The 25,630-nt window shown below is 60.2% G+C and overlaps 2 protein-coding genes across 4 annotated transcripts; both read left to right on the top strand.

Moving 5' to 3' along the window:
- Window positions 1-835: 835 nt before the first annotated feature.
- CSK (C-terminal Src kinase) lies at window positions 836-11,587 on the top strand. Its single transcript, XM_053955187.1, has 13 exons — window positions 836-922; window positions 5,473-5,548; window positions 5,747-5,860; window positions 6,310-6,422; window positions 7,026-7,245; window positions 7,552-7,645; window positions 7,722-7,787; window positions 7,939-8,038; window positions 8,169-8,259; window positions 9,204-9,277; window positions 9,375-9,570; window positions 10,447-10,533; window positions 10,629-11,587. The coding sequence occupies exons 2-13, from the start codon at window positions 5,534-5,536 to the stop codon at window positions 10,809-10,811; spliced, it is 1,353 nt and encodes a 450-aa protein (XP_053811162.1). The 5' UTR covers window positions 836-922; window positions 5,473-5,533; the 3' UTR covers window positions 10,812-11,587.
- Window positions 11,588-18,388: 6,801 nt separating this feature from the next.
- On the top strand, window positions 18,389-22,640 carry CPLX3 (complexin 3). Of its 3 annotated transcripts, none has more exons than XM_053954776.1 (4): window positions 18,389-18,861; window positions 19,596-19,800; window positions 20,144-20,231; window positions 21,479-22,640. In XM_053954776.1, exons 2-4 carry the CDS (start codon window positions 19,640-19,642, stop codon window positions 21,701-21,703), a joined length of 474 nt encoding a protein of 157 aa, XP_053810751.1. In that variant the 5' UTR covers window positions 18,389-18,861; window positions 19,596-19,639; the 3' UTR covers window positions 21,704-22,640. The 3 variants fall into 3 exon arrangements, with proteins under 3 accessions (XP_053810751.1, XP_053810748.1, XP_053810749.1); XM_053954773.1 differs by having other exon boundaries at window positions 19,590-19,800; XM_053954774.1 differs by lacking the exon at window positions 18,389-18,861 and having other exon boundaries at window positions 18,868-19,800.
- The last annotated feature ends 2,990 nt before the right edge of the window (window positions 22,641-25,630 follow it).

Genomic DNA, 25,630 nt, shown 5'->3' with positions numbered 1-25,630 from the left:
TGCCGTTCCCGCTGTCGGTTCCTCTGTCCCCGCTGCCGTTCCCGCTGCCGTTCCCGCTGTCGGTTCCTCTGTCCCCGCTGCCGTTCCCCGCTGCCGTTCCCGCTGTCGGTTCCTCTGTCCCCGCTGTCGGTTCCTCTGTCCCCGCTGCCGTTCCCGCTGCCGTTCCCGCTGTCGGTTCCTCTGTCCCCGCTGCCGTTCCCCGCTGCCGTTCCCGCTGTCGGTTCCTCTGTCCCCGCTGCCGTTCCCGCTGCCGTTCCCGCTGTCGGTTCCTCTGTCCCCGCTGCCGTTCCACGCTGCCGTTCCCGCTGTCGGTTCCTCTGTCCCCGCTGTCGGTTCCTCTGTCCCCGCTGCCGTTCCCGCTGCCGTTCCCGTTGTCGGTCCCTCTGTCCCCGCTGTCCCCTCTGTCCCGCTGCCGTTCCCGCTACCGTTCCCGCTGTCGGTCCCTCTGTCCCCGTTGTCCCCGCCGTTCCCGCTGCCGTTCCCGCTGCCGTTCCCGCTGCCGTTCCCGGTGTCGGTCCCGCTGTCCCCGGTTTGTGGCGCTGCCGGCGGTGGCCGCCAGGTGGCGCCGCGCGCCTCCCGGTGCCCCCGCCCCGCCGCCGGCGCGGTGCTCTTGGCGCATGCGCGCTGCGCTCGGGGCGCTCCGGTTCCGGGCGCCGCTCCCTCCGTCCCTCCGTCCCTCCCTTCCCTCGGTCCGTCCCTCCGGCCCCGCCGCCCCGGGACCCCCCGCGCCCCGCCCGCCCCGCGCCCCCCGCGCCGCGCTGGGCCCCGCCGCGCTCCGCCGGCGGCGGCGGCGGCGGCTCCGGCTTCCCCCGCCCCTTCCGCCCCCCCCCCCGCGCCCCCCCGCCGGCCCCGCCGAGCCCGGAGGCCCCGGCGGCGCCGCATGGAGCAGCCGGCGGCGGGCTGAGCCCCTGCCCGGAGGGAGGTGAGTGACGGCGGCGCCGGGCGCGGACAATGGGGCGGAGGGGGGGGGTGCGGGGGTCCGGCCCCGCCTGACCCCCGGTGACCCCGGCACGGCCGCTCCGCGGTCCCCGGGGACCCCTCACCCCCCCTTCCCGTCCGGCGGGGAGGCGGAGAGCGACCCCCGCCACAGCAAGGGGATGCTGCGGGGGTCCCGCCGCGCCCGAGCCCCGCCGGGGGTGCCACCTCCGCTGCCGCTGCATCCCCATCCCGTACAAAGGCCCGCGGGAACGGGAGCTGCGGGGACATCCCGGGCTCCCGGCTGCTCGGAGGGGCTGGCGGCGCATGGTTGGTTTGAGTGTTTTAAAATTTGGGGGGTGTTTTTTTTGTTGGTTTTTGTTGGTTTTTTTTTTTTTTTTTTTTTTTTTCTGGGCACTAAGGCGGCGGCGGGTTATTTATAGCCGCGGCTGTTGCTCGTTGGTTTAGCGAGAGCGAAAGGGGTTGTGCCATCGGGCGGAAAAAAAAAAAAAAAAAAAAAAAAAAAAGTCCCCCTAAAAATCAAAAAGTCGGGAAAAAAAAAAAAAAAAAAAAAAAAAGGCAAATCGGAGGTGCGAGGGCTGGGGAGCGGGAGGAGGAGGATGGCAGCCTTCCTCCCGGGACAGGGGTTTGTTCCCACTGGAGCCACGCAGGAGCACGGCCCCATCCTGGCGGGGCAGGGAGTGTCCCGAGAGGTCCCCGGAGGGATGCGGGAGGTTTTGGGAGCATCCCCGTCCTCCCTCGTGGAGCACCAGCGGCGTGGGAGTGCTGGAGGCGTGGGGTAACCCCTGCAAAGCCAGGGACTTTTGGGGTGCTTCTTTGCCCTTTGACCACTGCCTGCCCCCAGCTTTTCGGTTTTGAGTGAGCGTTTGCCAAAAAAAAAAAAAAAAACCCTTCCGTGCCCCACTCCGCGTCCTGTCCCCGTCCCCAGGTGACAGCACCTGGGAAGGGGACACTCGGGTGATTTGTGGTGGAAAGTGGCCCTGGTGAGGTTTGTGTAGGGCAAAAAGGAGCACCAGGAAATCCTCTCCACAATGTGGGGTCGGGAGCAGCTTCTCTCCAGGCCTCCACCTGTCCCCCAGGTGCCTCCAGCTCTCTGACCAGCAGCATCCTCTCTTTCTCTTCTAAAAGTATTTTAAAAAACCCTGAAAGAAGAGGCTCCTTCCCCCCCTTTTTTTGCAGCAGGGCACCCGGCTGGGGCTGGTTTGGGGGAGCAGTTCCGAAACGCTGCGAGCTGGCGGGCGAGATGAAGGAGGAACATTTTTCTTTCGATTAGTGTAATCGTAGGTGTTCGTTGTAATAACAGCAGATAACATCTTTCAGAGGCAGGGAGGATGTTGTCTGCTTTGGGGTTGGTTTGGGATTTTTTTTTTTTTTTTTTTTTTTTGGTTGTTTTTTGAAGTTTAGAGGACTTTATTGGGAGGTGGATGCATGGAAGGGGGTGGGTGTGAGTGGTGCCCACACACCTGTTCCCATTGGGAATGAGGCTTCTGTGCCATCAACAGCCAAACTTCATTTCAACAGAGTCATCCTGCTGCTGGGCAGGTGCTGCCCCCCTCCCCTGCTTGGCTTTGAAACTGAGATGCAGCATCCTTCACCCTGCCCACCCCGTGGTGATGGCGCTCCAGTGGAGGTCCCAAACTCCTCTCCCAACCCACCCGTGGGCCTGGCACGACTGGATTTTATTTTGATTAATGAGAGGAACGCTGTCCCCAGCTCATTTCCCGGTGCCCTTTGGATTCTCAGAGGTGTTGGCTGTGCCTGCCCTGCCCGCCTTGCCCGGCTCCTGGCGGCTGGGCCGGCCTTCCCACGGGGAAATGCGGGAGCAGGGCCGTGGGGGAGGCATGGGATGGGCCTGGGGGGTGAGATCCCTCCCCGGGGCTCCTGCACGGAGGATGCTCCGCTGGGCAAACAAGGGAGCTGGGTTTTGGTTTCACCTGAGCACATCCTGAGCCCTGTTCGGGAGTGGGGAGGGAACAAACCCTGGCCTGGCAGGGCTGGGAACGGCCAAACCCAGCACTCGGCTCTGCCCAATCGGCCCGGCTGCTCCCTGGCTAATTTTTTAAATGATTATTAATTTCTTTCATGTGCTGCCGCACGTCCTCCTGGAGGAGAGAAGGGGCGATGCCCGTGTTCTCCCGGCAGGCGCAGGATGCTGCTTTTAGGCTGTGGATCCACTCCGGCAGCATCTCCACGTCCTTCTCCCAGCCCAGCATCCCAAGGGATGTGCGGGGCGGGCGGAAGCGGGCGCGGGGGGCCGGGGCTGGCGCGGGTGACGCGCGGCAGGAACCGCTGGCTGTCACATGAGGCCTTCGGGGGGCTGCTTGGCAGCTGCCCCGTGTGGTTTCCTCCTCCTCTTCCTCGGAAAGTCTCGGCTTTGAGGCAGAAATTAGGTAACGATTAAAAAGAAAATGAGGCTCACAGGAGGAAGGCCTGTGTCGGGCTGAGGGGCAGCCTCTGGTGTTTTAACCACCTTCCTCTTTAAAACTGAAAGGCGGATTTATTGTGTGTAATTACAACAATGCCACGGTCCTGTGCCATGAATATCCACGATCCGGGAAGATAAAAAAGCCTGGGCTGGCTGGAGCGTGTTCTTGGTGGGGTTTTTGCTCAGGCAGTTTCCTCTTTAGCAGGGAAAAGAAATTTTCTTTATGAAGGCAGGCTGTGAATTTTGTATCCTCGCTGCATTTATCAAATATAAATGCTGGTGACATCCGTGAGCTGAAAGCCCAAACAAGCGGCCTTTGGGACTGGGAGGATTCCGCTCCTGCACGGGGTGGGAAACGTGGGACGAACCTTTGGGCTTCCCTTGCACCGGCTCCAGGGTTTTCCAGCTGGTCACACCTGGGGTGAAACCTCCATCCATCCTGCTGATTTTTGGCTATTTGGAAATAAGGCCGGTGGGAAGCGCTGACTCAGGGCTTCGGGCCGGAGCTCTCCTTGAGCAACACCCAGAACCAGCCTGTGCTCGGTGTCCCCACGGGACGCTGGATGGGGAACAGGGCTGAGAGCCCCAGCGATGGGAAATCCCCCCCTTAAACCTCCTTCCAGGCGTCAGCCAAATCCCTCCCCGGCCTAGAGAGCGGAGTTCATTCCCTGGTTTTCTGGTGCTGCGTTTCGGACCGGTGGGATCCAGACCCCTGGCTGAAATTTTTGTTCCGTGCCAGGTGTAAATCCAAAATCTAAGCAAAAAACAGCTTGAAACGGCAGCGGGTTGGAGCTGGGGATGTTCTGGGTGGAGCTGGGATTGTTTGCTCCCAGCTGTGGATGCACTCTGGATCCCAGCTGGTGCTCCCCGGCCCAGAATTGCCGGGCTCTGCCCTCCCCTGGATCCTGGCACTCCAGGGTGCCATCAAGCTGGGTTTGGGTGCCATCTCCAGCTTTTTCAGGGCTGGCTGGCAAAGAAACCCACCCAACTCTGTGGTGATGGAAACCCCTCAGGTCCCCGGACTCTGGTTTTTGGGGCGAACACCCGAGCCTCCATTTCTGCCAGAAACGGGGCGCCGTGCGCCGCGTCCCCGCGCTGGGGGAAGGCGAGGAAGGTGCTGGGTGGCAGCGTGACGCCTTTTCCGGATCGCTGCGGGCACGTGGTGGAAACAGGGCCGCGTTCTCACCGCGCTCTTCCTCCCGCAGCTCTGCCCCTTATCTCCTTCCTCCTCCTGTCCTCGGCCTTGCCCCTCGTTTCACTTCCTCCTTCCCAAAATACTCCCAGCCGCTGACCGACACCGCGGCGGGGCTGCCGGTGGTGACCCCGATGGAGGTGATGAATTCGTCAGTATTTGGGTGGGTTTCGGGGGTTGCTCTGCCTGTGTCCCCCCATCTGTACCCCCCCCAGCCCAGCACGACCCCGGTGCCCCAGCCCAAGAAAGCCTGGTTTGATTGTGGGGCCGGTGACTTCATCCCGTGCCGGGGGCTGGAGCGGCGGGAATAAAGCCGGGTTTGTTCCCCTCCCTCCCACACAGCCATCCCAGAGCACAGCACCCCCGGGCAGCACATCCCCCTGGGCTTTAGGAGCTGCACGTCCCAGAGTCCCAGCGGTTTTTGTGCTGCAGGGAGCACTTTTGGTTTGTTTCTTTTGGATCCCAGGCCTGGGAAGCTCTCAGGGCTGGATGTTTCCACGTGTGGGTCACCAGGGAGAGCAGGGCTCTGGCTGTGTAGCCTGGGAGAGGAGTGGGATGGACCTTCTGGAGGTCATCTCTGTTCCCTTCCCTTCTCTGGGCATCTCCACCCGTCCATGCTGTGCTGGACTTCTCCTCGATGCAGATGCTGCACTCAAAAACTCAGCTCTTCACAAGCTGTATCCGTGCAAATGCCGCCTGATCCGGGTGAGCAGCTGCTCCCATCCCGACTGCAGGGGCTGAGCAGGCCCGGAGCTCCCACTTCCACCCCAGTCTGGGGATATTTTGGACGCAGGACCCGTTCTTGGAGGGAGAAGAGATGCTCACCTGGCCTGAGAGCATCCTTGGCGGGGGTGCTGCGTCCTCCTTGCACCTCATTCCCGCCGTGCCCCGTTCTCAGCCGTCCCTTCCCCCCGTGCAGGTCTCATGGTACCAAGTGACGCGTCCCCCCTGTGAGAGTCGCTCCCCAGCCTCCTGAGAAGATGTCAGGGATGCAGGTGAGCTCTGGGCGAGGAGAGGAGGCGATGGAGCCATCCAGAGGTGGCCCCAGCGCTCGGCAGGGACGTGGGGACACTTGGTTTAAATAGACCCCGTTTGGGTTCGCACCTGCCAGGGGGGTCCCCGCGGGTCGGGGGGTGCCAGGGGTGGGTGACACGCTCAGGCAGGGCTCTGATGGCACCCCCTGCTCCTGCCAGGCCGTGTGGCCGTCCGGTACGGAATGTATCGCCAAGTACAACTTCCACGGTACCGCCGAGCAGGACCTGCCCTTCAGCAAAGGGGACGTGCTCACCATCGTCGCCGTCACCAAGGTAAGGTGTCCCCTCGCCGCGTCCCTGCGCCCCGTGGCACGTGCCAGTGACAGCCCCTGGCCCTGCCGGTCCCGCTGGGCGTCAGTCGGGCCGCGAGCTCGGTTAATTAATTCCCGGCCTCGTTAGTTAAGGTTTCTCCGAAAGGCGAGCGCCTCCCGGGAGGTGGAGGAGGGATGGGAGAGGCAGCGGTGCTGGGCTCCTCCGCGGGGAAGGAAAAGAGGGGCTCTGGGTTTGGGGGGCTCTGGGGGGTTGGGAGGGGATCACACTGAGCCCTGTGGGGCCACCAGCATTGGGGTTTGGTGGTCCCAGCAGCGACCCCGATGCGCTGCTCATCCCATCCTTCCTGCAGCCAGCCAGGGGGTGCAGGGGTGCTTGGGGAGCCCCTGGAGAGCTCCTCGGGTGGGATGCAGGGGCCGTGGGCTCGTCGTGACATCCCCCTGTGCCCACAGGACCCCAACTGGTACAAGGCGAAGAACAAGGTGGGCAGGGAGGGCATCATTCCTGCTAACTACGTCCAGAAGCGGGAAGGGGTCAAAGCTGGCATCAAGCTCAGCCTCATGCCGTGAGTATCCAGCCAGGGCTCTGGCTCCCGGGGGACGTGGCTTGGGCTGGAGCGTCCCTGTGGCCAGAGCTGTGTCTCAGCAGAAGGGACATTCCTCAGAGGGCACAAGGGGCAGCAGCGTGGATTTGGGGTTGGGATTTGCTGCTGGGGGGAGAGCTCTGAGCGTTTTGGGAGTTGCCTGCGTGGCTGGGAGGGTGATTCAACAGTTGGGTTGTGTTTTAAATTGTTTTTTTTTTAGCCAAGGCTGGGGTTGTAAAGGCTGCTGGGAGGAAGAGGGAAGGTTGGAATGGGGTTTGCACAGGAGGGAAGGGAGGCAGACGGGTTTGATGTTCCTGCTGCATCCCAGAGCTGCCAGTGACTCCCAGGCTGGAGGAGGAACCTCCTGGGAGCGTGCAGAGGGACAGAATCCCAGCTGGGGCCAGGAGGAGGGGAGCAGGACGCCGTGGAAGGAGCTGTGTCACGGGGTGGGTGGGGACAGCGAGGAGCACCGGGGACGGCGAGGAGCACCGTCCCCACGCAGGCAGGGCCAGAAGCTGCCCCCGATGCAAACACAGCCCCACAGGGGTGCGGGCAGCCCTCAGCCCACCCTCCGTGGCCCTGCAGGTGGTTCCACGGGAAGATCACGCGGGAGCAGGCGGAGCGGCTGCTGTACCCCCCCGAGACGGGGCTGTTCCTGGTGCGGGAGAGCACCAACTACCCCGGGGACTACACCCTGTGCGTCAGCTGCGAGGGCAAGGTGGAGCACTACCGCATCATCTACTCCTCCAGCAAGCTCAGCATCGACGAGGAGGTCTACTTCGAGAACCTCATGCAGCTGGTGGAGGTGAGGTCTCCGCTGGCGTCTCCGTCCGGCCGCCGTGGGGACGTGCGGGGACATCAGAGCTTGAGGGGCCGCAGGTGTGGAGCCTGGGGGGGCGGTGGGTGCTCTTCCTCCTCCGCTGGTGCCCTGGGGTGGGGACGCTGGGGACAGGGACCAGGAGGAGGGAGGAGGGACAAGGACCTTCGGCTGCCACCAGGCCTGTCCGTGGCCTCGTGCTGCCACCTGGTGGGACCTCAGAGCCCGGCGCCGCCGGGGTGTCACCCACCCCTGTGCCAGGGTGTCACCCGCGCCCCGCCGCGTCCCCCCCAGCATTACACCACGGACGCGGACGGGCTCTGCACCCGCCTCATCAAACCCAAGCTGATGGAGGGCACGGTGGCAGCGCAGGACGAGTTCTCCCGCAGTGAGTGGCCGCGCCCCCTCCCCTGCCCCCGGGGACCCCCCGGCACCCCCTCACTCCCCCTTCTTCCCCCGTGCAGGCGGCTGGGCCCTCAACATGAAGGACCTCAAGTTGCTACAGATCATTGGCAAAGGGGAATTCGGAGGTGAGCCCGCTGTCCCCAGCCCGTGGTGGCCCTGAATGTGGGGGGAGCTCCTCTGTAGCCCCCCCCCCTCCCCCCCAGGGTGCTGTGGGGCCCCAGGAGGAGGCTGGGACGCTTCCCAGTGCCTCCTGTGCCCGTCTCTCCTGGCCTGCAGACGTGATGCTGGGGGATTACCGGGGGAACAAAGTCGCCGTGAAGTGCATTAAAAACGACGCCACAGCGCAGGCCTTCCTGGCAGAGGCGTCCGTCATGACGTGAGTGTCGCCCTCCGTGGGGGGACAGCGTGAGGGAGGGGGCACCTCTGTCCCTGTGAGCAGCGGTGGGTGCTCCCTGACACCCCTCTTGTCCCCAAACCCCTGCCCTGAGCCCTCCTGTGCCGCGCAGGCAGCTTCGACACAGCAACCTGGTGCAGCTGCTGGGGGTGATTGTGGAGGAGAAGAGTGGCCTTTACATCGTCACCGAGTACATGGCCAAGGTGAGACCCCCCCCCCAACCCGGCCACCTGCCCTCCCCCTCTGTCCCCTTGTCCCCCCCCACGCTCCTGGGGCTTCACGCTGGCACAGCTGGGTCATGCCAGCTTGGGCTGCATCTCGCTGGGGCCACAGTGGTGGCTGCAGGTGGCGTGTCCCGTGTGCCATCGCTGGCCCCCAGCGAGGGTTGGCATCCCCAGATGTGCCCCTTGAGAGAGGGACATCATCCTTGTGTCCTGCCCCTTGTTTGAAGGGACAACATCCCTGGGTCCTGTCCTGTCCTAAAGGGACATCTCCTCTGGTCCTGCCCCATCCTAAAGGGACACCATCCCTGGGTCCAGTCCTATCCTAAAGGGACACCATCCCTGGTCCTGTCCCATAAGGGACACACATCATCCCTGGGTCCTGCCCCATCCTAAAGGGACATCATCCTTGGGTCCTGCCCCATCCTAAAGGGACATCATCCTTGGGTCCTGCCCCATCCTAAAGGGACATCTCCTCTGGTCCTGCCCCATCCTAAAGGGACACCATCCCTGGGTCCTGTCCTATCCTAAAGGGACATCTCCTCTGGTCCTGCCCCATCCTAAAGGGACACCATCCCTGGGTCCTGTCCCATAAGGGACAGACATCTCTTTAGTCCAACCCCAACCTAAAGGAATGTCTCCCCTGGTCCTGTCCTATCCTAAAGGGACATCATCCTTGGGTCCTGCCCCATCCTAAAGGGACATCATCCCTGGGTCCTGTCCTATCCTAAAGGGACATCTCCTCTGGTCCTGCCCCATCCTAAAGGGACATCTGCCCTGGTCCTGCCCCATCTTAAGGAGACATCTGCCCTGTTCCTGCCCCACAAGGGAGGGGTGCCATGCCCTGGTCCTGCCCTGTGAGGGAGGGGCAGCAGGTGGGCTGCTGGCCCTGCTGACCCCAGCTCTCTGTCCTTCCCTGCCTCCAGGGCAGCCTAGTAGACTACCTGCGGTCGCGCGGGCGGTCGGTGCTCGGGGCAGACTGTCTGCTCAAGTTCTCCTTGTAAGTACCAGGCAAGGCCATGCCCACCACCCTGACCCGCCCCACCCTCGCCTTGGGGCCGCCCTGCCAACCCCCTTGTGCCTCCCACCCCTCCCAGAGATGTCTGTGAAGCCATGGAGTACCTGGAAGCCAACAACTTCGTGCACCGGGACCTGGCGGCGAGGAACGTGCTGGTCTCGGAGGACAACATCGCCAAGGTCAGCGATTTCGGGCTCACCAAGGAAGCCTCCTCCACACAGGACACGGGCAAGCTGCCCGTCAAGTGGACAGCACCAGAAGCACTTAGAGAAAAGGTGGGTGAGCAGAGGGATATGGTGGAAGCTGCGGGAGGAGGGAGCTTCCCAGGCTGTCCCAGAGATGGTGCTTGAGTGCCACTTCCCGCTGTCTGACCCCAAAAGCAGCTGCCCTGAGGGTGGGGAGGATCCCTTGCCACCCTTGATCCTGTGGTGTGTGCTGGGATAGCAGGCCAAACCCTGTCTCCACAAATAAAAAAAAAACATTTCCTTCCAGAATTGGAAGGAAATATTAAATGCAGATTGAATTGAAGAAGTATAGTTGCGCCGTGAGGTCTGATTTTTAAATGTGCTGTGAAAGGGAGTAACATCTTTAGCTAAAGATGGATCTTCCCCTGTATAATTAAATTTGACACACTAGGTCATGTACACAGAGCCAAGGATCTCTAATTCTTGAGGCTCAGAAGATGCCTTGGGAAGGTGAGGAACCCACTGTTCCCATGCATCCCCTGGAATCCAAAGATTATTTGGGGATGATCCCATAAATGTGCCTGATACAGCTTTTTGAACATCTTTTGGGATTGACCAGACATCTACCGGCACACCAACCAAATAGGCAGAAAATGGTTTCTCGGGGGTCGTGTTGGACGCACACATGGTATCTAAACCTGAAGCATTAGCTAAAGTCACCCAAACATTTGTTTTAGGTTGGCTAACTGGCAAATCTGCATGGCTAAAAGCAAGCAAAGCAAAAAAGCATAAGCATAGCTTTCGATTGAGCTCCATATTTTTCTTAAGCCATTATCCAGCAAAAGAATTCTACACCGCTGCTGATTCCCGCACCCAAAGTCCACAATCTTCTGTGGAATTGTAGATCCCACACCCCTGCCTGAGCCTGCTCACAGGACCTCTCTCCCTTCCCCCCCCTCCCTGCAGAAATTCTCCACCAAGTCGGACGTGTGGAGCTTCGGGATCCTCCTGTGGGAAATCTACTCCTTCGGGCGAGTGCCTTACCCGAGAATTGTGAGTGCTGAGCGAGGGGCTGGGCTTTGGGGGGGGGGGAGCTGAGCCCAAATTTCTGGGGAGAGCCCCTCCCTGACATCCCGAACTTCCCCCAGCCCCTGAAGGACGTGGTGCCCCGCGTGGAGAAGGGCTATAAGATGGATGCTCCGGACGGTTGTCCGGCCGTCGTCTACGAGGTGATGAAGAAGTGCTGGACCCTGGACCCCGGCCACCGGCCGTCCTTCCACCAGCTCCGTGAACAGCTAGTGCATATCAAAGAGAAGGAGCTCTACCTGTGAGGGGGGGCTCTGCCACCCCACAGCCACAGGGGACCCACACTGTGGGGGGGACCGGGGTGTACTCAGCCCCCCTGCCCCACCACGGCACCAGGAGGGAGCCCCGGGGGTGTGGTGCCCCCCCCTGCAATTCCCCCGGTTGCTCCCAAACTTCCAAATCTGTCTGGTTTTTTTTTTTATTTTCTAGGTTTGGTGGGGTTTTTTTTGTTTTGTTTTTGTCTCCCACGCTCTTTTTTTATTATTTTTGTGGGGTTTTTTTGATGTTTTCTCAGTTTTGGGGGGGGGGGCTGTTTATTGTTTTGGGTTTGTTTTTTTCTTTTTCTTTTTTTTTTTTTTTTTTTGTCGTTTTTTTTATTATTTCAAGCAGGGCCCAGCTGAGCGTTGGGTGTTTTACTAAAGTACGAATCTTATTTTTTAATGTAATTAAAAGAAGAAAAAAAAAAAAAAAAAAAAAAAGGAAGAAAGAGAGAAGAAGGTTGTTAAAAGGAGAATAATAATAAACAAACCAATGAAACGGACACATGAAAAGGAAACCCCCAGCGACAGAAGTGATGGTTGACGGGGACACGCTGGACTCGCCGCCCGGTCGGGAGAGCGCGGCCGCGTCCCCGCCAGACGCTTTTTTTTTTGGGTTGTTTTGCTTTAAACTCGTTGCAATGTTTGCATGCTGTCTCCAGAGGCCTTTTTTTCCAGTCCTGTCCAGTGCTTTATTCTCATGTAATGCTACCGACTGTGAGATTAAAAACTGTAATAAAAAACCATTCCATAAGGACGCGGCACACCCCGCCTCGGCCCCCCTCTGTTGCCAGCGGCTCCGGGGGTCCCCTGGCAGGGGAAAAAGTGGGGGTGAACCCCCCCATCTCCTCCCCAAAGAGGTGGGGATGAGCAGCCTGGGCAGCAATTGGCTCCGTGCTGCTTGTGAGGACTGGCAAGGCTGTGACAGGGATGGAGCGATGCCAAAGCTCCCCTTTAGAGCAGGCTTTACTTTCTGACGCTCCGAGCTGGCAGGGGCCGCGGTTTGGGGCTGATTCCTGAACCTCGCTGCCTTCCCTGCGCGAGACCCCGATGTCCCGGGCTCTGTCCCCAAAGCTGTCCCCGTGGAATCCCTGGCGGGAGCTGGGTGCCGGTGGCGTCTGGCAGGTTTAGAATAGTTCCGCTCATCCGCAGGGAATTATTCAGCGTTAAACGCCGCGCAGAGCACCGGCTCCGCCGGCTGCCGGCTTGGCAAGCCCCGGGCGGCAGCTCTCCGCCTGCTTTGGGCCAGGATTGAGACCGAGATTCCTCTTGGAGCGAGGTGAAAGGGGAAAAAAAGGGAGTGGTGGCACACGGGCACAGCTCCGGGATGTGTGGGAGGGAGCGTGCAGAGGGGAGATGTGCTGCTGACCCCCTTCCCTGAGGCCTCGGGGTGTTGGGATGTCCGGAGGGGATGGGATGGGGATGAGGGATGTGATGGAGCTCCGTGGGGTTTCCTCTCCCCTGGACTGACCCCCCCCCTTCTCTTGTCCACGTCCCCCCCGCTCCTGCCAGCGCTCCAGCAGGGCCCGGCCGGATAAGCAGCTTTACTTTTTGGGCTTATGAAGATTAAAGTCATTTACAGGCAAAGCCTGCAAGAAACGGCTTTGGGAATGGCGAGAAATACCCAGAACCTTCACGTGATGGGAGACAGCAGGGAGGGCTCTGCTCCTGTCCCCCATGGTGTCCCCTCCCGTCCCCTTGCCCTGCTGGGGACAGACACCTGCCAGCGGTCAAAAAAGGGGAGAAAACCCGCCCAAAAATTACTTAGATCTTAGATTATTTCGATTTTTGGTTTTCCTCCAAATGGCACCGCACTTCCCATTTTTGAGGCTGTGCCTGGTCTCAGGGGTGGTGTTTGGTGCCTCAGCATCCTCCGGGGTGTAGCTGAAGGATGGTGAGAGAGCTGCTGAAAGAAATTGTCTTCTTCACTGCAAATCAGGGAATTTAACCCTGATTTGCTGGGGTCCTGCCCCTCCTCCCACCAACGTGCCTCAGTTTCCCCACACGGAGAGGGTTATTCCTGCCGCTGTGTCTCTCTCGCTCTGGGCCTGCAGCTGCTCATCCTGGATCCCTCCAAGAGATTTGTCCCAAGGGATTTTGGGGCTCTGTCCATCAGCAGCAGCGTGGGCAGAGGGGACAGGCTGAGTGACACCCCGGGGCTCTGAGTGCTGGCTCACATCATGTCCCCTTCCTCCTCCTCCTCCTCCTCCTCCCTCGGGCAGCGAGACGGGCACTGGGCCCAGTTGTGTCAGCTCCCATCCTGCCTCAAATTCCCGACGCGAGGCGTCGGCGCGCGGGGCGTTATTCCCATGGCACACGGGGACCTCTCCCCGCCGTGCCAGGAGGGAACGCGGCAGAGGGAGCAGGGACACGGCGTTTAAAAAAGCTCTGGAAAATCCGGCTTTCCGTTCTGGCAGCTCTGCTGCCCCTCCTGTCCACACCGCTCAGCGGGATCCCAGCTCGGGCTGGAGCTTGGGATCCCAGCTGGATCGGGACAGGGCTGGGCAGAGCTGGGCTTTGCTGTGTGGAAAGGGCCATCTCCAAAGTCACACATCCTTTGCTTTTCCATCCCTACCCATCACCTGCACCCCACACGGACTCCTGAGGCAAATCGTCCTTTCCCCCGCTCCCTGCAGAGCCTCTCTCTTCCCCATTAGGGCTCCTTCCACGAGCTTTGGCTCTTCCCCGTGTCCCCACACCCTGCCTGCCTTCTAGAGCTGCAGAGAGCCTTCCTCACCCTAAACGCCCAAAAATCCCTCCAAAGGACCCCAATTCCAGCTGCAGCAGCCGCTCGCTCCTCATTTCCCCGGGTGGCAAAGCCTCCGTCGCGAGCAGAGGGCGTGCCATGAGCCCCCCACAAGCGACTCGGTTCTCTCAGTGCTGCCTGGGGCTAATTACCAGCTCTAATTATGGCCCTTCCGCTCCATCCTCGGAGCACGGGCTTCCCAACCCCTGGCATCCCTCGCCGGCATCTGTGCGCTGCCGGCACCTCCTCCCCCTCCACGATCGACTTTATCACAAGGACTATTTTTAGCGTGATGTACAGAGCCATTCCCATCACCGTTCCGTGCCGTTCACCTCTCCCTCTCTCTCTCTCTTTTTTCTTTTTCTTTTTTTTTTTTTTTTTTTTTTTTCTTTTTTTTTTTTTTTTTTTTTTTTTTTGTGTGTGTGTTTGATTTTTTTTTTTTTTTCTCTTCTGGGCATTCCAGGAAACGAAGGCAAGGCTGGGAAGATCCCCCGTGGGAATGCTGCGTGTGCGTGGCCGTGTGTGCGCTGGGGCTGGCGTGTGCCTTTGCTCGGGGCTCGGAGCAGCACATGCTCTCCCCATGTGCCTGTTTACATGCTCTGTATGTCTGTCCGGCCGCATTTGTGTCACGGCTCGGGTGCAGACACCGCCGTGGGAGCCCCCCCCGCCGCCCCCAGCACCTCCCTCTTCTTCCTCACCTCGCACAGCACCCTCCTCCCGGCGGGAATCGCGGCTTTCTGCTGGGAGCTGCTTCCCCTTCTCCTCTGCCAAAGCACTCACGGCACCCCAAAACCTCTCTGTCCCCTGGGGCAGGGGCTTGTGTCCCGTGGGACAGGACAGTTCCCACCCCAAAACCCCCATCCCTCGGGATGGATGTTCTGGATGACAGGGCCATCCCCACCCCAAACCCCCATCCCTCACGGTGTATGTTCTGGATGACAGGACCATCCCCACCCCAAAACTCCCATCCCTCTGGATGGATGCTCTGGATGACAGGACCATTCCCACCCCAAAGCCCCATCCCTTGGGATGGTGGCTCTTTGTCTGCTATGACCATTCCCACCCCAAAACTCCCATCCCTTGGGACGGGGGCTCTTTGTCTTCTATGACCATTCCCACCCCAAAACTCCCATCCCTCGGGATGGATGTTCTGGATGACAGGACCATTCCCATCCCAAACTTCCCAAACCCCACAGTGGTGAGTCTGGGCAGCCCCGTGCTCAGTGACAGGGAGGTGAGAACACGGAATTCCAAGGGAATTGGGGGGACACCCCAGCATCATCCCCACTCCTGGCTTCCCTTCCCAGCACCACTCAGGGGCTCCCAGGGGCTCTCCCCAAGGCGAGGAGGGGTGCACTGGGATTTGTTCATCCTGTGGAGATGATGTCAGATTTTGGAAACTCAGAGGCTTGGTTCTATAGGAGTTGGGAGGCTTTCCATGGGAATGCCTCCCTAGGTCAGGGAAATTTTTGGTTTCACTTCCATGACAAGCTGAGCTGCAGTCCCTCTTCCTCAGCCAAGGCAAATCCCAGCTTTATGGAGTTCCGTTCGAGTAAATGCCAAAAATAATTTCCTTTGGTAATTTACCACACCCTTATCCTAAAGTTTCTTTATTCCCTCTGTTAGTGACATGGCAGCACTTCCATCCCTGCAAAGGATCTCCCAGTCGGGATCCCACTGAAGGGATGTTTTTCCCAAGACCTTCAGGGTATTTTCCCTCAAGCTCCTGGGAGTTGGTGGTCCCTAACAACAGCGGGACTCTCTGGATCGATGTCACCGTGCCCGAGGGGCACAGCAGGGTGTCCCTGTCCCCATCCCACCGCAGCACCCCCATCGCAGGTGGCAAGAGCGAAGGTGACTCTGCCCTGCGCCCGGGGTCAGAGCCGAGCGCGGCGGTTCCTGAGGTGGCGGTGCCTGTCCCCATCTGCAGAAGTGACAATCAGCTGCCAAGTGCCGGCGTGACTTCCCCCGGCAGCAGCAGCAGCAGCAGCAGCAGCAGCAGCAGCGGCAGCAGCAGCAGCAGCAGCAGCGGGCTGCCTGCTCTCTTTGGAAACGCCTTCTCATTTCCCTCCCGTCGCGGCTCCGGCGCGCACACACGCGGCTTTCCAGGATTCCCTCACCTACTCCTTCGGGGTCTCCAAAGGTTAAAAACGCTCACGTTCCCTGCATTTCAGGCTGACAAGGATCAGGCCTTCTGATGGCCTTTTTGCCATGGCCCTGCAGCTCGAGGTCACCGAGCCTTCTCCTCCCCTCTACAATCCACGGGAAGCGGCCGCTCCCGGCCATTCGGGGACCTCTGGAGCATCCTCTGGAACCCAGGTTGTGGTAACTGTGCCTTTGGAGCCAGTTACCTGGAAAGAAGAGCTGGAATGATCCCTCTCAGCATGGCAGAGGGAGCTGCTTGCTTCCAATTTAAATCAGGTGTCAACGCTGAGAGAGGATCCTCTTAACTTCCACCGTCTTGTCTGAGGCTGCGGCGGGGGGACGTCTCATCTCCCTGCCGTCTAATCCGTGGAGATGTGTGATATAGCATAAGCTAATATAATAGGTCATGCAAGGATTTACATCTCATTACGGCAGGTTAGAGTCCTGGCAGGAAGGATGACTCATCCTCACTCGAATATATTTCAGGGATGAGGAGCGGTTCAGCTGCCCGAGGAAAAGCAAATGGGGAAATCAACCACCTCGAAGCATCATTTCCCAGCTGGCTGCACCCTCTGATTGTCCCCCCGGCTCTGCCTCCAGGTGGGACACCGGCCTCTCCAGGAAAAGCTGAGGGGTTGGGAGAGCTGCAAAACCTCTCCGGAGGTCCTTTCCTTTGCCTTTTGCTCCATCCCTGTAAAACCCGGGCTGCAAGAGGTGCAGAGCCCGAGCTGGTGAGCGAGCGTCCCCGCCACGAGGGACGGGATCCGAGGCGCTGCCCGGCACGCCGGGCTTGTTTTCACCTGCCTGCCTTGGCCCAGGGGTTCTGCTCATCAGGAGCTGTTTGCTCTTAGCTCCTCAGACAGGGAGGCTCCGTGGGAGCTGACCCATCTAACCCAGCTGGAAAAAATCGGTCCTGACTTCCAGTCTCTTATTGTTAATAGATGCTCGCAGCGAAATCCGGAGCGAGCGAAGCTCCCAGGACCAGCCGCATCCGAAATCTGCTCTGAGCCCGCACGAGGCTCGGGCCTGCACCCAAGGACACAACCAGGGTGCTGGTCCTTCTCCCAGCCCCTCTTTTCAGCCAGACTGACAGCCAGAACGTGACCACGCTGCTGGCAATGGGACATCTGCGGAGCGCCCGGGGCTCCCAGCCGATTTCTCAGCCGGCTGTGCCAGCTCATTGTGGGTTAAAATTAATTTTCCATGGGTTCTCCATGGGAAAGCACTTAGGAGGGCCTGCAGATTGGTGTGAAAAGCAAAAATCATCACTTCAAAAAGCTGTTGAGGCTCCTGAGCTGTCAGCTCGGGGCGAGCAGCAGGCGCAGGGGCACCTGCGTGGTGGGGGATGCTGTGGGTGACGCTGGAGTTGTGCCAAACAGAGGGACCTCCCTCATCCCAGCGTCAGTTTGCACGTTTGGATGGACTTGAGGGAACTGCTGGCATCAATCAGGGGGCTCTGCTTTGCCAGGAGAGCCCTCAGCAGGACAAATCCCCTGTTGTCACCTCCAAGAGCGTGTCCCAATCCCTAAGAGCAGCAGTGACTGCCAAGCTGCTGGCCAGATTATTATCCTAGGAAAATGCGTTATATTTTAATCTATTTTCCTCTTAAGACATAATTTTACCTTGGGCGTGGGGGGGAGGGGAGGAGATGGGCCGATTCCCCCTCCCTCTGTCACTTTGTTCTGTCGCTCCACAGCTGTTCCATCATTTTAATCTGCAGAGATTGTCTTTATATTTCGGAAATGAAATGATTTCCCGCAAGCCGGGATTGGGGTTTGGATCCGCGCTCATTTTTCAGGAGCGGAGAAGAAAAAAGGGAGAAATGTCTGTTAAAGCCAGGCTGGCCATCTGGAAGGGAGGTGCGTTGCTGATGCCATTAATTGCTCACTCCCCAAGGCCTGGAATGCGGCTGCAGTCAAAGGGAAGAGCAGGAGTGGGAGTGGGGTTGGAGAGAGCCAGGGAATGATGCAACACAATCAATGCCTGCTCCATCCTCCTGATTTAGGTGACCAATGAACGCCTTTGTGCCTGTGATCTGGGGGCTGAGAGCAGCTTTGGTATTAATTAATATCATAAAATCATGGGATCACAGAATCGCAGAATGGCTGGAATCAGAAGGGACCATAAAGCTCTCCCAAGCTCCAGCCCCCGCCGTGAGCAGGGACACTTCCCACTATCCCAGGTTGCTCCAAGCCCTGTCCAGCCTGGCCTTGGACACTTCCAGGGATGGGAATACTTCCAGGGATATCATTAACAGGATAAAGGGAAAGGAACTTTTGGGCACCAGCCCTTGGATGGATGAGCAAACAACAGTTGTGACTGGTGCTGGTACATATGGCTTGTTCCGAGTGGCAAGCCTGGCTTTTCCTCCTGCCAGACCCGAAGGATGGGGAATGGAGTGGGAGAAAGGGCGCTGGCGTGGGTTTGCTCCTCGGTGGGATGGAGCAGCCGGGAATCACGGAGGGAAGGGTGTTCGGGGGGGCTCCCCGCAGCCCCCACCGTGGCTCCATCCACCCGGTGTCCCCGGGGAGCTCTGGGGCTCCTTCTTCCCACGGGGGTGGCGTCACTCGCGGTGCCCCGGGGCGGGTCGGGACGGCGGCGGCTCCGCCCGGCGGAGGGCGGCGGGGCCGGGGGGAGGCGACGGGGCCGGGAGAGGCGGCGGGGCCGGGCGGAAGGCGGTGCTGCCGCCGCCGTGCAGGGACACACACACCGGAGCTGCGCGAGCCCCGGTGCTACAGCGCCCGCTCCGCTCCGCTCCCGGCCGGGACCGCTCCGCCATGGGCGGCCGGGCGGCGCGGCCCCGCTGACCCCGCACACCCCGGCAGCAGCCTCGGCATCCCGGACTCCGGCACCCCGGCAACTCGCTACTCCGGCATCCCGGTAACTCGCTACTCCGGCATCCCGGCAGTTCGGCACTCCGGCATCCCGGCAGTTCGGCACTCCGGCGTCCCGGCAACTCCGCTCCGCTGACGCCGGCGTCCCTGGAGCTCCGGACTCCGCCATTCTGGGAACTCACTTCCCGCGAACTCTGCTCCGCTGAGCCCGGCTCCTCCATCTCTCAGTACTCCGGCATCCCGGGAACTCCCTACTCCACTGGCCCGGGAACTCCGCTGCGCTGACCGCTGGTCCCGGCTCCTCGGGAATTCGGTACTCTGTCATCCCCGCTGACCCCATCTCCCCCATAACCCCAGGTCCCCGAGAACCCATCTCCCCCGTCCCTGGCTGCTCCACCGCCCCGTACTTTGCTACCCCGGGCATTCAGCTCTCTGTCATCCCGGGAATTCATCCCCGCTGAGCCCCTCTCCTCCGTGACCCCGCACCGCAGCTCCCCGGGGACTCAGCTCTGCTGACCCCGGCTTCTCATCACTCGCTATTCCGCCTCCCGGGAAATTCCGCTCTGCTGATCCTGGCTCCTCAGGAATTCGGTACTGTGCGAGCTTGGCTCTGCTGATCCCGCATCCTCCATAACCCCATAGCCCAGCTCGCCGCGAACTCGGCTCCGCTGACCGCGGCTCCTCCCCGGGAGCTCATCTCCCCTGTTCCCACCTCCTCCTAACGCAGCCCCCCGCTCCCCAGGAGCCCAGCTCCGCTCATCGCGGCTCTTCCACCGCCCGCTGTCCCAGCCCCGCGGGCGCCCAGCGCTCCAGCTGCCCAGGAGCACATCCCGGTGACCCCAGCTGCTCCCTAGCCAGGCACCCCGGCTCTCCAGGATCTCCATCCACGGCCCCCCGGCGATCCCCCATCCCGGCACCCCAGCACCGACCATTTCCCGGCTCCCCGGCGCTCCAGCTCACCCTTAGCCCCGTTCCTCGGGGGCTCCCCCTCTTCCACACCCCCATCCTCCCCGGGCCCCCCGGTGACCCCGGCTGTCCCAGCTGCAGAGCCGCGCTGCCCCCCGGCCCCCCGGCCCCCCGAAGGCGCGGCCATGGCGTTCATGGTGAAGAGCATGGTGGGGGGGCAGCTGAAGAACCTCACGGGCGGCCTGGGCGGCGAGGAGAAGAGCGAGGGCGAGAAGTCTCCGGCCGAGGCGCAGGGCATGACCCGCGAGGAGTATGAGGAGTACCAGCGGCAGCTGGTGGAGGAGAAGTGAGTGCGGGCGGCGCCGGGCACCGGCACGGGCTGGAGCCCCGGGGTCCCTGCGGGAAGGGGATGCTCCCGCTGCAGTCCCACATCCCGCGCATGGGAGATGGGGGGAGCCGGCGCTGGGGACAGCAGGACAGTGAGGGGGTTTAATGACCCCCCCTAATCCCTTAATCCGCTTCCTCGCCCGGGAGATGGGATTGTTTCTCCTTCCAGGCTGCGCTGGGGGGAGGAAATTGTGGGAAAGCGGGACTTTTCAGAGAAAATGGGGGTGCTGAGGCTGGGGGGGAAGCGCAAACCCAGGGAAATGGGGCACGGGCTGTTGCTAAGTGCCCCGTGTGCTTCGCAGGATGGAGAGAGATGCCCAGTTTGCCCAGCGCAAGGCGGAGAGAGCCACGGTCAGGTCCCACTTCCGAGACAAGTACAGGCTCCCCAAGGTACGGCAGCGCTGGGAACGGGGCCACGAGGGGAGCCAAGCTCCGGATGGAGCTCTGGAGTGAGGGGAAGGGACGAGGACCCCCTTGGCTGGCTGGGGTTTGAGCCTCAAAGCCCAAAGGCAAATAAACTCCCCTCAAAACCGTCTTTCTCCCCAAACTTTGGCCCCTTTCCTTCCCCCTGAGCACCACAGACCACCAGCCTGAGAGAGTGGACTCCCAGCCTTGCTTGATTCCCCTCTCACTCGCTTTTGTCCCCTAAATCCAGCTGGGTGAGGGAAAACCACCTTCACCCCAGACTCCCTGGAGCTGGAAGTGCAGCCAGGGTTGCACCTTCCTGGCTGGATTAGCCAGCTCTTCTCCCTGGATTATTTGGCGAACGTCTCCCACCTAAGCTCCGATTTTGGAATTTCCGCACGATGAACGATTCACTGAAAACAATTTAATCAAGGGACAATTCAGCCTTTCTTGGAATTGTCACAAGCTCTTCTGCCTCCAAACCCACCCTTTATTCAGGAAGAGTCGCTCAGTGGTGAATACTCCAAATTGGAGCCGGGCTAATATTAGTTCTGAAGGGTCAGCTAAGCCAAGTGAGATTGCTCTGATTGTTTGGTGTTGTTCAGCCAGCCTGGATTCACCACCCTCCCCCCCCCCCCCCCGCTTCCCACCCCCCTTTTATATCCAGGAAATAAACAGCTGGAGAATTTCTTTTACCCCCTGCCAAAAGCCAGAAAAGGCAGAGAAAGAAGAGATGGAGAAATTTTTTTTTTATTCTCCAGGGGAAACTGGGATTTATTTGGATCTGGCCCCACCATCCTTTCACTGCCTTCTTGTGCTTGAGATGTCCCTTCTCATCTTTTGACAAGTTTCTTCTGCTCGTTACTGATCCCGCTTGGCAGCTGGGCTGCCTCATCCCGAGTCTCCCCGTGGCTCCCGGCTCAGAGCTGATCCCGACCGCCGGTGGGAGCAGTCGTTAAGCATAAGCCTAGCTTAATTACGTGCCTAACCCCCCGCAAGGCGAGCTGGAAACCGGTCTGTGCTGGTGCTGCGCGTGGGTTTCCATCTCGCCTCTCGCTGTGGGTGCCCGGGCTCTCCTCAGGCTGCATCAACATCCCACCCTCACCCCCAGGGACCTTCCCACATGGTCCTTTAAGTGGGAAGACAGCTCCAAGCCCCTCCTGCGATGCTTCCAGAAGCCCCCTTCCCGCTGTGCCATCCCCCCCTCCTGACTCTGTCCCGGCCCCTTCCAGAACGAAACGGATGACAACCAGATCCAGCTGGTGGGAGGTGACGTGGAGCTGCCCAAGGAGCTGGCCAAGATGATCGAGCAGGACAACGAGGAGGAGGAGGAGAAGAACTCGGTGATCGGCCAGCTCAGCAACATCCAGAACCTGGACCTTGATTCCTTGAAGGACAAAGCTTCGGCCACGCTAGAGGACCTGAAGCAATCGGCGGAGAAGTGCTCCGTGATGTGATGGGGCTGAGCGGGGAGGGGACGCAGCGCAGGGTCTGGCGGGGGCTGCTGCCTGCAGCGGGGACCCCCAGCGACGTTGTCACCCTTGCCGTGTGTCACTCGGGTCCCCCTGAGCCGTGTGACCCCTCGAGTCCCTGACCCAGGTGTCCCTGATGTGTGGCTTTCGTTTCGTTCTCCGGGCTGAGGTTAGAGCCAAGAGCCAGCATGTCCCCCCCGTACCCCAAGGCCTCCTCCCGTGCCCGGGCAGGGGGTGTCCGCAGCCAGAGCCGGGGAGGTTGCAGGGAAGGAGAGTGACCTTGGAGCGTGATTGACCTTGGGGTGTGATTGACCTTGGAGTGTGATTGACCTTGGGGTGTGATTGACCTTGGAGTGTGGTTGACCTTGGGGTGTGATTGGCCTCGGAGTGGCAGCCGCACGCCGCGGCTCTGCCTCCGCGCTTCCACTCAGCCTCCTAGAAATGACCGGGGAGGCTCCGATTTGCCTCGCAAGGACGAGGCAGGGTGTGGAACACCCCCCTCCCCGCGTCCCGTCCCCATCGCCCGAGAAACACCATCCCATCCCTGCAAGGAACACCAACCCCTGCGCCCTTGAGGGCCCCTCGGAAGGAGCCAGCCGGGAAGGACCTGCTATTCGATCCCTGTGGGAAGGGGGGTGCTGAAGCCCGAATTGACACCAGAGAGGAACAAAAGCCCTCCCCGTTGCTGAGCTGAGCCCGCGGCAGCCCTTCCCCGGAGCAGTGGCGTCCCTCTCCTGGGATGGCATCCTGTCCTTGTTCCTTCCAGGAGAAGAACAAAGCCGTGAGGGAATATCTCCCCGTCTCCCGCTCGTCGTGCTGTAGTCGTGCCGTGCTCGGTTGAGTGTCCCTCACCTCCTGTGCTGTCCCCGTGCCATGGTACTGTTAATAACCGGTGGAATAAATACCAGGAGATGTCTATGCATTTACTTTTCTCCCCGAGCTCTGTTTTCCTGGGCAAATTTTCCTATTTTCCTGGTTTTGGGGAGCCCCTTCCTGATGCAGGGACGGGAGCTCCAAGGAGAGCTCCGTGGCAGCAGAATCCCAAAGAAAGCTCCTCTCCTGGTTGAGCCCACGCTTGGGACCAAAGGAATGCTACGAGCAGCTCGTTGGCAGCAGCTGGGTTTAAAGCAAAAAATTCCAATTTTTCTGCAGGTTTTTTGGGCGATTTTAATACAAAACCTTGAGAACTCTCAGTCTCAGGGGCACTGCAGGATGCCCAGTGCACTGCTCCAAGCAAGGACACGCTGCAGGGGTGCGGCCGAGCTTGTGCAGGTGTGAATCCCAGCCCTGGCAGCATCCCGGCAGGCAGGGGGCTCCTGTGGTGAGGCTTCCTGGAAAAACTTGGCATAGGCTGGGAATTTATCGCTCCAAATCCCGTGGGAGATGATGAGCTCGCAGTTTGGTTTTGCAGGGCAGGATGGGTCATCCAGGAAAACACAGGAGAGTGTGCTGGGAAACTGATATTTATTATTATTATTAGTTGTATTATTATTATTATTATTATTATTATTATTATTATTATTATTATTGCTATTATTATTACTGGTGTTGGATCAAGCCATGGCTGGGGCTGCTGTGCCAAGAGATTCCATTCTGCCCCCAGCTCCCTGACAATCCTGTGCCAGGGCCAGGTAGCTCTGGGAAACTCCTGATGCCCATTCCCGAGAGGACAGACAGACAGACAGAGGCAGCTCAGGCATGGACACACATCCTCCCAAGCCTCCAGACCCTGGGACCAGGAGACTCCAGCAGCTCCAGGGACATGTGCTCCCATCAGATCCCCAGCCCAGCCCCGGCTGGGAGCCGGGGAGAAGCCAGAGGGGAGATTGGCAGGAGCAGCTTTAGCTCTGGAAGGAGATCATACCTGATGAGGATCAGCCCGAGCTGATCTAATCCCCCACCAGGAAAGGGATAGCAGGGAGCAGGCACGGCCCCAGCCGAGCCCTCGCTGTTTAAATCCCAGGCCCAAGGCACGATCAACGCTCATCCCACCGGGCTGGGATGGAGGGAGGGGAGGCCGGGATGGGGGTGAGAGGCTGGGATGGGGGTGAGAGGCTGGGATGGAGAAGGAGAGGATGGAATGGGGGTGAGAGGATGGGATGGGGGTGAGAGGCTGGGATGGAAGGTGTAGAGGCTGGGATGGAGGGAGGAGAGTTTGGGATGGAGGGAGGAGAGGCTGGGATGGGGGTGAAAGGCTGGGATGGAGAAGGAGAGGTTGGGATGGGGGTGAGAGGCTGGGATGGAGGGAGGAGAGGATGGAATGGGGGTGAGAGGCTGGGATGGGGGTGAGAGGCTGGGATGGGGGTGAGAGGCTGGGATGGAAGGTGTAGAGGCTGGAATGGAGGGAGGAGAGGACGGGATGGGGGTGAGAGGCTGGCATGGGGGTGAGAGGCTGGCATGGGGGCAGCCGGGGCAGGCAGCTCCCTCCTGCCTTTTCCCTGCCTGCCAAGGATGCACCAAGGCTCATCCCACGGGAGAGCAGGATCCCAACCGGAACGGGGAGCCACGGGGAGCCACAGGGATGCAGCCCCGCGGTTCGTCCCCCCCACAACCAGGCAGGATCCTCTCCCGCACCTTTTCCTGGGCCCCCCCTTGCCCTGCCCCCTGTGCCCGACCCCTGGGCTGTGCTCGGCGCTCTCCCGGCCCACGTGCCGCCACGCAAAGGCCGCGTGAAGCTCAGCGGGTCTATTTTAGGAGGCACCATGACCCCCAGGCATGTGAAAAGCCAGGCAGCCCCCGCTCCCCCCGCCCGGCTCCCGCGACGTGTTAAGCCGCAGCAAAGCGTTCCCGGCAAAGCCGAGCATCGGCAGCGCCGAGGATGCTCCTCCGAGGATGCTCCGCCGAGGATGCTCCTCCGAGGATGCTCCTCCGAGGATGCTCCGCTGAGGATGCTCCTCCGAGGATGCTCCGCTGAGGATGCTCCTCCGAGGCTGCGTCCCTGCTCCCATGGCTGGGTCACAGCCTGTAGTGGGGAGGAGAGGCCGGGATGGAGGGAGGGGGCTGGGATGGGGGGTGGAGAGGATGTGATGGAGGGAGGGGAGGCTGGGATGGAGGGAGGAGAGGCTGGGATGGAGGGAGGAGAGGCTGGGATGGGGGCAGCAGGGGCAGGCAGCCCCCTCCTACCTTTTCCCTGCTCACCAAGGGATGAATCCCAGTTTCCAGTGGTTCCTGCTGCTGTATCCCGAGCATCCCTGCAGCCTCCACGCCATACGACTGCTCCGGGCATCAACACACACTAAAAATCTTAAAGCAAAGAATAAGTGTGGATTAAAGCAGAAAATGGGGTTTTTTTTCTCTCTCTTTTACAGGTCTTATATATTTGCCTCACCTATGGGGCTGGGATTGGGATGGGTTTGTCCAAGCAAGCCATTGCTGGAAGATGCTGGCAGTAAGAAATAAATAAAATAAAATAACTTTTATTGATCAAATAAGTTTTATTGACAAAACTCCCGCCCTCCTGCACCAGCCCATTCCTCAGCTGGCTGCAGGATCTTCCTCCTTCCCAGTGGTGAGCGTGGGACGAGTGAGTGGTTTCCCCAGTGGATAAAGCATTAAATGAGCAATTGTTAAAGCGCTGAAACAAATGAGCTGCCACGGAAGGCCGGGGAATGTCCCTTCTCCTTTTTTGCAGGCAATTAAACTTCCCTGCGAGTGGCTGTGGGAAGGGATGGCCCACCCATCCACCCACTGCTGGTCCAACAACCAGGATTAATCCAGATTAAAGAGCCCTGGGAAAGCCCAAGGCTGGCTCCACACACACTGACCCAGCTCTCCCCAACCCATGGCGCGCCTGACCTCACGTCACCCCACGCGCTGGCACCGCCAGGGTGACAACCCAGCTGCCACTCCCGGGTGACAATCCGCCCCACGAGGGCTGGGAGAGCCCTTTGGAAGGGCCGGGGGATGGCATGG

This window comes from Vidua chalybeata, chromosome 13 (assembly GCF_026979565.1).
Source record: "Vidua chalybeata isolate OUT-0048 chromosome 13, bVidCha1 merged haplotype, whole genome shotgun sequence".
Lineage (NCBI taxonomy): Eukaryota > Metazoa > Chordata > Aves > Passeriformes > Viduidae > Vidua > Vidua chalybeata.
Note: the sequence above shows the minus strand (reverse complement) of the source record. Positions and strands in the feature narration are given on the sequence as shown.